This window comes from Pinus tabuliformis, chromosome 3_1 (genome assembly GCF_031772625.1).
Source record: "Pinus tabuliformis cultivar Carrire ecotype Pingquan chromosome 3_1, CPIR1, whole genome shotgun sequence".
NCBI lineage: Eukaryota > Viridiplantae > Streptophyta > Pinopsida > Pinales > Pinaceae > Pinus > Pinus tabuliformis.
In genome coordinates this window covers 227,581,302-227,594,475 of record NC_142301.1, presented here as the reverse complement: position 1 = coordinate 227,594,475, position 13,174 = coordinate 227,581,302, and the positions used below count along the sequence as shown (strand labels likewise).

The window sequence follows — 13,174 nt, the reverse complement described above, 5'->3', positions numbered from 1 at the left end:
CAGTGAAAAAATAATACAATACAATACAGTGGAAAAATAATATAATACAATACAATACAGTGGAAAAATAATATAGTAAAATTTCATAATGTAATCTCTTTTTAATTTCTAAATAAATAATATTATTTTACATATAGCAATCAAATAATTTTTAAATAATAAACATAAAATTTTCTAATATTTTGAAGATTTTAGAAAAAACAATAAGACTTTTTAAATGTTAAATAACTCCAGCAAACCAATGCAGTGAAAAAAAAAAAAAAATTAAAGGATGCCCAAAATTCTCCAAACCTTGAATCAGAGACACTTTAAACTTAAAATAAAATGCAAATTTAAACAACACATAGCACAGACAAGCTCAGATAATGGCATTTATAATCTCAAGATTGAAACTTCATTTCTCCGGCCAAAATGTTCAGTAGTAGATAAACTAAGTTAATATCAGAACCATAACCCTTGCAAAGTGGTGAAGTCCATGAACAATTGATTCAATCCCTAGAACAAAAGTTCTTAATTACCCTAGAAATGTGAGGGGATTTTTGATGTATAATTGTCCTTTCCCAGTTGGCAAGGATATACTTGGTGCGTTCTTCACTGCCAAATGCATAACCGAAGCAACGATTACCAATTGCTTTTGGCAATTCATTATGCTCTCGGCTTCAGAGAATCTAGAGAACCTTTTTCTCAAAAACTTTATACTGGATGACATACCCTATTTCAATTAAACATTATCGATATCCATCACAACCTCATCAGCCGTCCTTTGTTATTGTTTTGCAGGTAGTGTAAGATTGGAACAGATAAATAAGAAAACCATGAAATATAAATCACATCAAAATAATTCAGCAACAGTATGAATAAAATAGCCCGATTCTGTCAAGCAACATCCACAATCAATGCTGATCTGATCTTCTGTACAGTGCCGGTGATCAACGGTTGCACCGCTTGCAAATCTTCCATGGTAGCCCTAGGTTTCGCCATAGTGGCCAACAATATCTGGAATGCAACTGTCAAAATAGTTCCTCCTTTATGAATATTGCTGAAGTTACTTCCAATATCAAGTCCATGTGGGAGAATTACAAAGCCAGATGGCAAAACAGAAACATGATCAGGTTCACCTCCATGCATCACTGCATTCATGGAAGCCATATCAAAAGGAGCATAAACAATTATAGACCCCCAAGAACCTGTACAACACTCCTGTAAAGTCAATGCTGTCTGACTGGTATTGATACCCTGCAAATATTGAAATAAACAAATTGAGATAGTAATAATAGGGTATAAGATTCATGGCATGAATTGCAAAGATTCATGGCATTGATTGAAAGACAACTCATATTTCTTTCTCATTACTCATTTACTTCTACATATATGGAATAAGTCAATATACAAAAATGTTGTGCAGCATGAAGCTCCAACACTTACATTTGATGCGAGGAGGCTAACACTGTTCCGATGATCTTCTCCCATCACAATGCGGGTTATTTCTTGCTTTGGTTCACCGGTAGAGAGCATATCCCACTGCATTATTTGATCTCGAAATGTTAGTGGTGGCAAATTTTTAACGGCAATTATCTTAGTATTATATATAAGTTAATCACTGGATCAATTCTATCTATTAGATATTGGGTGAAGAATAAGTCATTAAACCTGGCTTCGACGTTTCAGATCTTGCAGGAAATTGAACGATTTCTGATGATTAACCGGAAGCCAGACTGAAGTGGCAGCACAGATCACAAGGCCAGGAAACTCGGGGTTCTCCATGTTCTTCCGTGTGGACACTCGAATATCCTCATCACCGTTGTCAGATAACTTAGCCCAGTTGTGAACCGCCGATGGACTCAGACTAGCACAGAAATCACTCGTCATTCGCTGAGCAAGTTTTAGCAAGCTTTGCCGACCTCTGGGATCTGGGAAAGCTGATCCGAGAAATAAGCATTTTTAGATGAAAATAGACTCATAGTAATGGAATATAAATAAATATTTTTGGATGAAAATATATTCATAGTAATGGAATATAAGGTTGATAGGTAACAAGGTTTACCAGTCGTATCTGCATTTATTTGCACGAGAGCTAGACGTTGGCATTGGTGCTGCAGTGCTGAGAGCCAACGCTGAGATCCAAACGCCAATCCGGAGCTGACCACAGAATGATACATGCAGTCCACACCTCTATGGTCATAATCGATGTGCTCTACCCAGGTAACCTGTTGTAAACAGTTAATGAGTCAGTCAGCAATGAAAACCTGTAGGCAAGGAACCATGGATATTAATTCGATAACATGGAATAATTGTTATGAGCAATTACATTTGAACAATTGCCAGGGAGGTCTTGAATTATTAATCCCGATGGCTGCCTCTTGCAATTCACCGGAATTGAGTTCTCCACTAAACTGTCTGCCGAAACATCTACGACGGCCCAGACTCCTGCACCAAGCTGCTGGCAGAACCTTAAGAAATAGAATTCTCTAAGTGGACCAAGCGGTGAGAGAACATGGAGCTCCATATACATCTGTCATGACATTCAGTATTTCTAATGAGATTCTACCTTATGCATGGATAAAGAAATATGCATAATTCGCTTCACAAATAAACTATTTTAGAGACCATTACTAAGCTTTAGAAAAGTAAAAATATTTAAATTTCTAATTCAAAGTTAAAGCGTTTTTAATCTAGAATCCTGGACTTAAATAATGAGAAAATACTTGATTTTCCAATTCAAAGCTAAAATGTTTTTAATCTAATATCCTTGAATTAAATAATGAGGCCTAATCTGATTAGGTATTTTAGAGCACTTCACTTCCCTCTGTAACAATACTCAGATCTGAATAAAAGATTAACATACCAGTTGGAGTTTGCCGTTCATGGTACCCCCTACACCATCGCATAAGACCTCCAAGGTCGTGGCACTGGAAACAATTGATGCGAACATTTCCGAATAACGGTTCTGAATTGTATACGAAAGTTCAGTTAGTTAGTTCAACAGTGTGTACAGTAGCAGTAGTTAGAAATCGATCAAGTAGGCAAGAAGATGAAATGGTGTTGTCACAATCGATGGTTGTTTTCTTACATACCGAATTCATAAGTATCTCCACCAGATCCATGCTATTGATAAGCACAGTGCCAGCATCTCTGCTTCCCTCGGTTCCGTATCCCATCTGTTTCTGACCAATGACCCTTGGGAATTGGCGAAAATATTCGTCATGGTTCAGCGTTTCCTTTATCCCATCGTGAGGACTTTTGATCCAGAAAGGCTGTTGCAGTCGAGCAATTCTGATGAGTTGATCCATGGATGCCACAGCAAGTTCTTTTGCTGAGGATTTGTCGATCCCACTTGGACTTCCGTGTCGGCCTGCAACATCGACAGTGGAAAGCCCGTCCATGGAATTCAAAACGGGATTTACAAGATTGATGACACCAGCACTACCAGTTGCCAGACTCAGAGAAGTATCGTGTACAGGAGAAAGTGATGCTCCAGGCAGATTTTCTACAATCGCAGCAACTCTCTGCAACTGCACAATCGGAAAAAGAAACATACAATTATTTTTGTCAGAAAATAATATTGTAAGAATTTAATGTTTGATAGAACGCTTCCATGAATGTCAAATTGGGCCACTTCAAACCAAAAATCAACACCACGGTCTTTCAATCATATAGTTAGTAATTACAAATCGTTAAAAACGGTCATAAACATATAGCCCACTTCCCCCCAGAAAAATCACAATTCCAAAACCAGTTGGGAGAAGGCGGTTTTCCACAATCTCTGAGTTTTCTGCTTACCAATTCGTGCATTAGCAGGATTAATTTCATTTCAGTAGAAAGAAAAACAAATAATTACTACTGAAAGGAAGAACTAAATCCTAGCTTAACTTCAAACCAATACCCTGAAACAAAAAATAAGAGTTTGCTTAGTTTTAATAAATGTATGAAACCGTTTCGAACATGAAATGCACCGATTTCATTTGGAAAATTCCCTTCAATATTAATTTCTCAGAGTTAAAGCTAAACTATGTTTAAATGGCAGTGGAAGCAAACCTCATGTTTTAATCTGATGTTCTCCAACCGCAGTTCTTGGTCTTCCAAAGACTTCTCCGTGAGCATCGCAGGTCCTCCACAATGGCAACAGCTACAGTTCGTCATTGCTTCTTTCATTAAACGATTTTCCATTAGAAGTCTTTCATGCTCCTCCCTCAAAGTTGCATTTTCGTGACGCTCTTGTTTAGTCTAACCAATCCAAGAGTTAGCAGATGAGTATCAGGTAAATGAAGTAGAAAGGCAAATAATTCTTAATGACATTGTGCAGAAAAAATTGGAAAAATGCATACCTTAACCTGAGTGCGACGATTTTGAAACCAAAACCTTATTTGGGTAGGCGTAACCTGCAACTTTTTGCTAAGTTGTACACGTTGATTTTCGTTAGGATGGGGACATTCCTTGAAAAACCTGTACACAACAAGCACAAATGAACTTTATTCGGAAGACTGGCTAGGAAACGAAGCAAAGCAAGAGTAATTTCATAACAAACATAATACACAAAATTATATTTATCAAGGAAACCATGTAAAACAAGAGTAGTTTCATGACTTACGCCTTCAATTCCTGTAGCTGTTGTGGAGTATGTCTGTGATAAAGCTTCCTCGTTTCACGTTGACTGCTATTTTGATCATCCCCTGGTGGGCTCCTCATCACATCGTCGCTGTCCGACTTATTATCATATTCACCATCTACTTTGGTCTTCCCAAGATCTCTATTCATCTCACCTTTTGAATCACCTCCACTTTTCTGTCAAAGATGCCCATCTTAACTATTATAAAAATACCCTATTGATAACACACTACTTCAAGACTTCTACTCTCATTACAATTCAAAATTTCAGGACATACCAGCTTCAAAGAAAGCTCTGGAGTGGAGTTTCCCTTGTCCATATATGTATGTTCAGTATCTGTTAAGGACAATCAACCACTGCATCATTATCTCAACTTACCAGAAAATGGTATTTTATCTCAACTTATTATATTAATATCACAGCAAAGCCAAGCTACCAAAACTACCAAAACCAAGCTACCAAAACTAAATGTCATTGCTGACAACCAAAATCGATGCTGTGTGTGTCGCACAATATGTTAGTTCCATTTTCATGTTAAGAATATTTTAACCTATTTAGACAGTTAATTGAGCTTATTGGTTTTGATATTTTTATAAAGCAATTGTTTATTTTAAGCATATATTTCACTTGTTTTCACTTTGATCGTTGAGTAAGTTAATTTTATTTTATTTTATTTTTATTTTTAAAGAAAATATATTCATTATGTAATAAAATCTATTACAAAAATGTTAACTAATCACGTGACCCAACTTAAATCGATTACTTATATTTTATTAAATATTTTTATGTGACTTTAGTTGCAATTTCTTTTACAATTTTATAATATAATGCATTATTTACAAAATGATTATTAAACTATTAAAAATCAGATTATATGTATGTGTCGTTTTAAAGTATACTATATTATTTTCCGTATTAATAATAAGAATTTTTATGTGTAAATATTAATGTAATTATTATTATTAAAAAAATGGTATATATCTAAATAATAATATTAAAAAAACCATAAAATTTTCTAATTTATTCAAAATATAAATAACATTGAATAAACAAAATTTCATAATAATAAAATTGAAAAATTAGTTCAAAATAAAAATGAGAAGATTGTGACTCCAAAATCATGTTATGCTTTCTCATTAAGGAGAAAAAAACATGAAAATCGTGGAAGAAATTGTGAAAACCAAAATGTGTTACAATAGCTTGTCTCTTCCAATGATGTATTTTGGGAAACCTTGTTCCAACTAGAGACAATTTAAACCAACAAGGGATTATAATTTTGATTTGATTTCCCTTATGTAGAAGTCTAATGAATAGTTTGACACTTCTTCCTTCTCTCTCATTTTGCACTAGTTGTGTGGTCATTTGTTATAACCTATCTAGGTATAACAATTCAATGGCAAGGTGGTTCCTATTTGCATGCATGGGAGAATTGTTATAACCTATCTAGGTATAACAATTCAATGGCAAGGTGGTTCCTATTTGCATGCATGGGAGAATTGGGTCAACTTTGCAAACCCAAAGAAAAATAATTGTTTTCTCTTGCTAATCTCTTGAGGAATATGGCTTGGGGGGGACATAGATATTTTCCAACACAAGGCATCTATTTCAAACAAGGTGTTGCACAATCCTTAGTCACCTTCTCTATGATTTTTTATTTAAACTCTCTTCTTTCTAACATCTCTAAGAAATCCATTCATTATTCTTTTCCATAGGCTTATTTCCGTGACTCCTCTCTGGTTGGAGAGCATGTGGAGGCAGGGTTGTTCTCTTTATTTAGCCTCTCTTCTTCCTACACTTAACATCTCTAAGAAATCCATTCATTATTCTTTTCCCTAGGTTTATTTTTGTGACTCCTCTCTTGTTGGGGAGCATGTGGAGGCATGGTTGTTCTGCACTTGTCACAAAATCATTCTTTCAAGCTGATAAGTGGATTGGGACAGGGAACAAATAAATTTTCTGAGCTTATGAGTCTAAAAATTCTTAGGTTGTTTGCTACTAAAAAGAAAGTTAGATAAATTCAAATTTTTTGGGACATAGAAAATGTTATAAATTGGTTCAACAATCCCTACATGCCACATGCACACACTCTACCCCATGTTAGAAATAAATTTATTAAAGCAAATTTTTATACTATTACTTATTGAATGATGAAGAGCATGCATACTTCCACCTACCCTACATAGAGTGCATACTTCCACATACCCTACATAGAGGGCATGCATAGTGGACAATAATATATTATACTTCTGGGATATGTATGGATGTATATATATGTTTGGATACTGTCCTAACTCCTGTAGATTTGTTTATCAGCCATGAACGGTTGCTCTTTTAGTGTAACACATGAGAATTCATAATGTAATTTTCATTTCTAAGGTATGGTAATATTTTTTTTCTTTAGGAGAGAAAGAAAGATTGTTAAACATTTAAATCAATTCATTACAATGAGTTTGTTAACTTAAACAACATTGAAATTGATTCAAAATAAATAAAAAATATTTAATTTAAACCAATATAAGGAGTCCGGTAAACTTCAATTTAATCTAATTATTATCATTTAAAAAACATAAAACACAAAAGAAAAATAGAAAGTTTATAAAATATTTAAATTGGCTCAAAAGATAAATAAAATCTAAGGTCCTAAAGTTTAAATTAAGCGCATAGGACCTTCCTTTTGAGGAAAAGTATATGGCGACAGTTTCAAATACCCAGGGTTCCATCCTTTTGAGGAAAAGAATATGGCTACCATTTCAAAATACCTGGGGTTCCATTTAAAGCCAACTCATATAGAAATCAAGACTAGTTCTGACTGGTGGCTAAAATAGGGAACATGATTAAATGCTGGAATTACAAATGGTTATCATGAGAAAGAAGGCTAGTTTTGATCAAATCTATCATTATGGAAATCCCTGTCTATCGGTTGAAAGTAATATGGGTGCCCAAAAGAATTCTTGCAAGAGTAAGAAAAGCATGTAGTAGATTTTTGTGGGCGCTATAGCTCAAAAGAAGATCCTGTCCTCCATTGGATGGCATGGGAGAAAGTGGGAAGACCGAAGGATTGGGGAGGGTAGGGTATAAAATACCTCACATCTTTTGGCTAATCTCTAGCAACAAAATTTGGATGGAGGCTCCTAACAAAGGAAAATATGAAGATGTTGGTGGTAAGAATAACATACATTGATCTAACTCCAACGAATGAGTGGATTAGAAAGTTAGGCAAGAAAAATTTGCAAGCGTTTGTGGTATGGAAGGAAAGTATGGACTCAATTAAGGAAATTGTGCACGAGCTGTCCTGGAAGGTGGGTAACGAAGAGCAAGTAAGAGTTGGGCAAGACCCATGGGTGGGCTATAACGAAGGGTTTTCCCTCTCTCCAAGCATCATCAACCACTTGAAATCAAGAGGGGAGTTTAATTTGAGTCAGATAAAAGGTTGGACACTCAACAATCTAGCAACAAGCATGGTTATCCGAAGGAGATTTACACCTTGACCCATAATCAGAGGAGGAATGACATAATTTTACCAAGGAACTTCATAGATCGAAGGGGTTCATTCTCTCACTAGTAGTTACTCTCCAAAGTATGGTTATAACTATCTTATGTCCAAGAAGGGATGGGAAAATATGGAGTGGTGGGCAAAACCTATCTTGAAACTAAAATGTCCAACCAAAGAAAGAATGTTTTTCCGGTGTATACTAAGGAATAAGGTTCCAACATGGGACAATCTCTAGAAGAGATCCAAGATGGGACCGGGTTGGTTCTCTTTGTGCAGGAAAGATGAAGAATAAAATCAACATTTATTTCTAAAGTGTCCTTTTAACAGAGTTGTATGACTCGAGACTTTGATGTTGTTAAACAAATCCCAAGTATGGAACAGAGAAAATATTAGGGAGTTGTGGCAAAAATGGTGGATGGAACCTTGAGAAATTTACCTCTAATAATAGCATGGGGCACTTGGTTGGCCCAGAACAGGAGAATTTTCAAGGATCGGAACCCATCTCATGAACACATTGTGATTCAATGTGCTACCATCTATGAAAGTATACCTGTAGCAATCCTGAAATCAAATGTTAGGGGGAATAGGACGGAACATATAAGGGGCAACATCCCTTAGGCTTATTTCAATGGGGCCTCTGATCAATGGAATATTTGTGGGGTAGGAATTCTAATTCATATTAATTCTCATAGGTGCTTGAAAGCCTTAGTGGGGCTAGAAGCAAGAACACACAACTATGCTGAACTACAAACCTTAAAAGTTCTTCTTTGTTGGTTTACATAGCAGGGACTAAGATCAATTTAGATTTTTGGTGACTCTTAGAATGTCATCAAATGGTTTAATTAAGAGTACAAATGTCAAAACTATATGTTATCTCCTTTGTCAAAAGAAGCCTTAAATCTTAAACAACATTTTAATTCTATTACTCTGTGCCATATTTACGAGGAACAAAACTCAGTAGCAGGCCTCTTATCTAAGCAGGGTTTGCAACATGTTATGGACAACTTGTGCATAAAAGAAATAAAAAATGAAGTGATCCGTGTGTCGAATCATCCTCCCTTTGTGCCTTAAAGTACATAACATTGCTAGCAATTACAGTTTTATGTTTTATACAGTTTGTCTACAGGTTTATGCAAACTATCATACCTGTTTATGATTTTATGCAGACTATCATACCTATTTATGATTTTTTGTTCTAAAATAGTGGAAACAACATCAATTTTCGCCTTTTCCTCTTTGGGTTGTTTTCCTCATAAGAGGAGGCCCACGAATTTGAATGAGTGCTCAATTTTTGCATACCTTCAGATGGAAAAGTAGTTGTTCTTCCTTACCCACTCAACTTAAGAGTCTATGTTTAGATGATAAACATACAATCTACAGAATGCTTAAATGCATATATTATGTAACATTTTATAGCTTTAATAGAAAGTTTAATTTTTTTTTTGGAAAAAAAGAAATAAATTAAAAATTATAAAACATTCAAGTCAAATCAAAAATAAAAATAAAAATATAAAGTTTTGTAAGGAAAAAATGTGATTCATTATTAAAGAAAAATTCTTCTAGATAAATCACATAAGGTTTTAGGAGCATGCATTTCAAACCCCTACTGAGGTTCATCACCAGGAAAAAGATGAACCTGAGTAAGAGTTCGAAATGAGGTTCATCACCGAAAAAGATGAACCTAAGTAAGAATTCCTAACGAATCCATCCTAAAAATTGATGTAATTTCTTGAGAAGAGATCACAAGAAGTTTTAGGAGCATGCATTTTGAACCCCTATTGAGGTTCATCACCACGAAAAAGATAAACCTGAGTAATTTTCAAAACGAAGTTCATCACTAGGAAAAAGATGAACTTGAGTAAGAGTTCAGAATGAATCCATCCCAAAACTTGATGTGATTTATTGAGAAGAGTTACGCTTTAATGAAAAAAGTTAAACATATAGACTCCAAATAAATGTAAAATCAGAAAAAGTAATTCATTTAAGAAAAAAAATTACATTAAGTCAATACAATGGAATTCAAAAGTCTAAATATAATATAATTATTATTAATAATTAAAAATGTCAATAATGAAATGTTCATAAAATCAATAAATTGATTCACATCATAGGTAAAAGTAAAATTATTACATTTTATAGTAATAAACATGGAAAGAGCTAACAACAACATACATGGAAATTAAAGAGCCCAAACAAGAACTAATCGCATTCAGAGGTTCCTACTTGGGTAGAGGTTTGAATTCCTTGGTTAGAGCTTGAAGAAACCAATACCTTTTAGGAGTGTCCATAGGTTGAAGAAACCAATCTCTCTGCACAGTGGACCTTTCTTGACATCTTAAACACTTACTTGAAGGGTTCTATTATGATGTAACCAAAGTATGGATGAGATTCTCTTTCTCTTGAAGGGATTTCACCTAATTATAGATGGTCATCTAAATCCCTTAGAAACAATCGTGAAAAAACACAACAAGCATCACATGCCCTAGTGAGAGTTATGGTGAGAGTTATCGTGAATAGGCCCTAGTGAGAGTTATGGTGAGAGTTATCATGAACAGGTCTTAGTGAGAGTTATAGTGCACACGCCCAAGATCAAATCTAACTGGCTGCCACTATAAACCTAGGCTAGGTGCCACTGTTCTTATGACTCAACCATTATTAATATGCACAGTTTTTTTTTAATCTAGGATGATCGGTAACTCGTGAGAGTTATCTTGAACAGGCCCAGGATCAAATCCAACTGGCTGCCACTATAAACCTAGATCAAATCTAACTGGCTGCCACTATAAACCTAGGCTAGGTGCCACTGTTCTTATGACTCAACCATTATTAATATGTACAGTTTTTTTTTAATCTAGGATGATCGGTAACTCGTGAGAGTTATCTTGAACAGGCCCAGGATCAAATCCAACTGGCTGCCACTATAAACCTAGGCTAGGTGCAACAGCGTGCAAGCTGCACACAATAGCAATTAACTTATGCCTCAACAAGAGCCATCCACTCCGGGGTCACCTGCTCTTCTAGCCAAGACACAACAACCCATATACTCAATGAGATTTGAACCTCCATCTCGTGGATTTCACCCAAAAAAAACTTACCCTTAAACCCCATAACACTGTATAATATGCACAGTTTTTACTCTCATGCATATCATGACTCTGAGAACCACTTTTGATTTCTAAAATAAGCATGGTTAGCTATATTCTTGAACCATCTGAAAACCGTTTCTACTCTCCTGCATATCATGACCCTGAGAACCACTTTTGACTTCTAAAATAAGAATGGTTAGCTATATTCTTGAACCATCTGAAAGCCACTTTTGTTTTCTGTAATAGGCATGGTTAGCTATATCCTTGAACCGCTTAGATATGATTCCTGACTGGCTTTTCTTACGTGATTTCCTTTTAGAAAAAACTTGAATTGAACTATATATATACTTTAAACTATAAATAAAGAAAGAAAGAAATTGAAAAGGTTAACCCAAATGGAAAATCTGTAAAACATTTAAATTTGTTTTGGATAAATTCAGTAAAACAAATTTACATTCTCTTTCGTAATATTCATAAAATTTTCTTAAAACAGTGTTAAACTACTTTTTCTTAAAACAGTGTAGAACTTACGTGATCTCCGGAAGGGCGAACTTCTTTCACCACCTCGCAGTCAATCTTCGCTAAAGATGCTCGGACGACCAAACCTCTGATCCCCGGTTCAAACAGCGGAAAAACGAACACCCTTCACCACCTCGCAGTCAATCTTCGCTAAAGATGCTCGGACGACCAAACCTTCGCTAAGGAAGATCGCCGAACCCAACAGTTCGCAAAATATGGCAGGTGATTCTTAAGTAAGCGTCTGCACTTTTTGTTGGGATGGGTAAGCCTCACAGGTATTTATATGTGTGAGCCGCGTTCCATAGCGGCCTAGGTTATTAAAAAATATATATTTTTAAAATTTGATATTGTTATTTACGAAGAGGTAGTTTTAAAGAGTTTATTTACAATTAAAGATTAATAATGTTTTGCATGTGTTTAGGCGGTTATGGAATATTTTTTTTTGAATAAATTGAATTTGAACCATCTTGTTAATATGATGTGTAATACTCTCTGTTTGATGTTAATATGACGTGTAATACTCTCTGTTCATTATCGAAGTTGAAATTTTGTTCATATTGGCGAGTTTTTTTTTAAATCTAAAAATAAAAAAAATTAAATAACTATATAAAATATTTAAATAATATCGTTTTATAAAAAACCCTGTGAATAAATTAGATCCCTCTGAGCTCATGTTAGATCACTGTTTAAGATGGAGCTATGCTAGTTTAATTATTTTAGGGTTTGAAGTTTTTGTTCCCAAATTTTTTTAGGCCAAGCAACAATTTTTTGTTACTTAAAATATATTTTTGACTTGCAAGTATGGATTGACTACGTGAACACCTTGAGCACTACGATTGCAGAGAGTTCACAACTCAAACTTTGAATTTCAAAAAATCCTTCCCAGATTTTGGGAAAATTTAACTGAAAAGTATATGAGAATACTTATCACAAGTAGTCCCCAAAATACTTATCACAAGTAGTCCCCAATTTTGGGAAAATTTAACTGAAAAGTATATGAGAATACTTATCACAAGTAGACTCCTGACGTTTTCAATTAATTATTTATTATTAATATCCAATTTTAAAGTAACGCGAAGCAAGACACCAAATTGGTTTATGTGAATACTTATCACAAGTAGACTCCCGATGTTTTCAATTAATTACCTCAACTCCAATACTTATCACAAGTAGACCAAATTGGTGTATGAGAATACTTATCACAAGTAAACTCCCGAGGTTTTGAATTAATTACCTCAACTCCAATACTTATCACAAGTAGATTCCCGACGTTTTCAATTAATTATTATTATTATTATTATCCAATTTTAAAGTAACGCCAAGCAAGACACCAAATTGGTGCATGAGAATACTTATCACAAGTAGACTCCTCAGGTTTTGAATTAATTACCTCAACTCCAATACTTATCACAAGTAGACCAAATTGGTGTATGAGAATACATATCACAAGTAGATTCCCCGGGTTTTGAA

At 34.7% G+C, this 13,174-nt stretch overlaps 1 protein-coding gene across 1 annotated transcript; it reads right to left on the bottom strand.

Moving 5' to 3' along the window:
* Window positions 1-358: 358 nt before the first annotated feature.
* Window positions 359-11,938, bottom strand: LOC149186622 (homeobox-leucine zipper protein ANTHOCYANINLESS 2-like). Its single transcript, XM_089412645.1, has 12 exons — window positions 11,717-11,938; window positions 4,884-4,942; window positions 4,589-4,782; window positions 4,326-4,443; window positions 4,036-4,224; window positions 3,075-3,512; window positions 2,846-2,947; window positions 2,309-2,512; window positions 2,045-2,207; window positions 1,651-1,919; window positions 1,426-1,521; window positions 359-1,236 (listed from the first exon to the last, which is right to left on the bottom strand). The coding sequence occupies exons 2-12, from the start codon at window positions 4,923-4,925 to the stop codon at window positions 877-879; spliced, it is 2,175 nt and encodes a 724-aa protein (XP_089268771.1). The 5' UTR covers window positions 4,926-4,942; window positions 11,717-11,938; the 3' UTR covers window positions 359-876.
* Between the last annotated feature and the right edge of the window lie 1,236 nt (window positions 11,939-13,174).

What these genes read in the sequence shown, in the direction of transcription:
- LOC149186622 (XM_089412645.1), bottom strand. Translation starts at nt 4,925, where the DNA reads ATGGACAAGGGAAACTCCACTCCAGAGCTTTCTTTGAAGCTG. An exon ending in ATCGTCGCACTCAGGTTAAG is followed by an intron (nt 4,225 to 4,325) that starts GTATGCATTTTT and finishes TGGATTGGTTAG; the next exon opens with ACTAAACAAGAGCGTCACGA. An exon ending in TGGAGATACTTATGAATTCG is followed by an intron (nt 2,948 to 3,074) that starts GTATGTAAGAAA and finishes TATACAATTCAG; the next exon opens with AACCGTTATTCGGAAATGTT.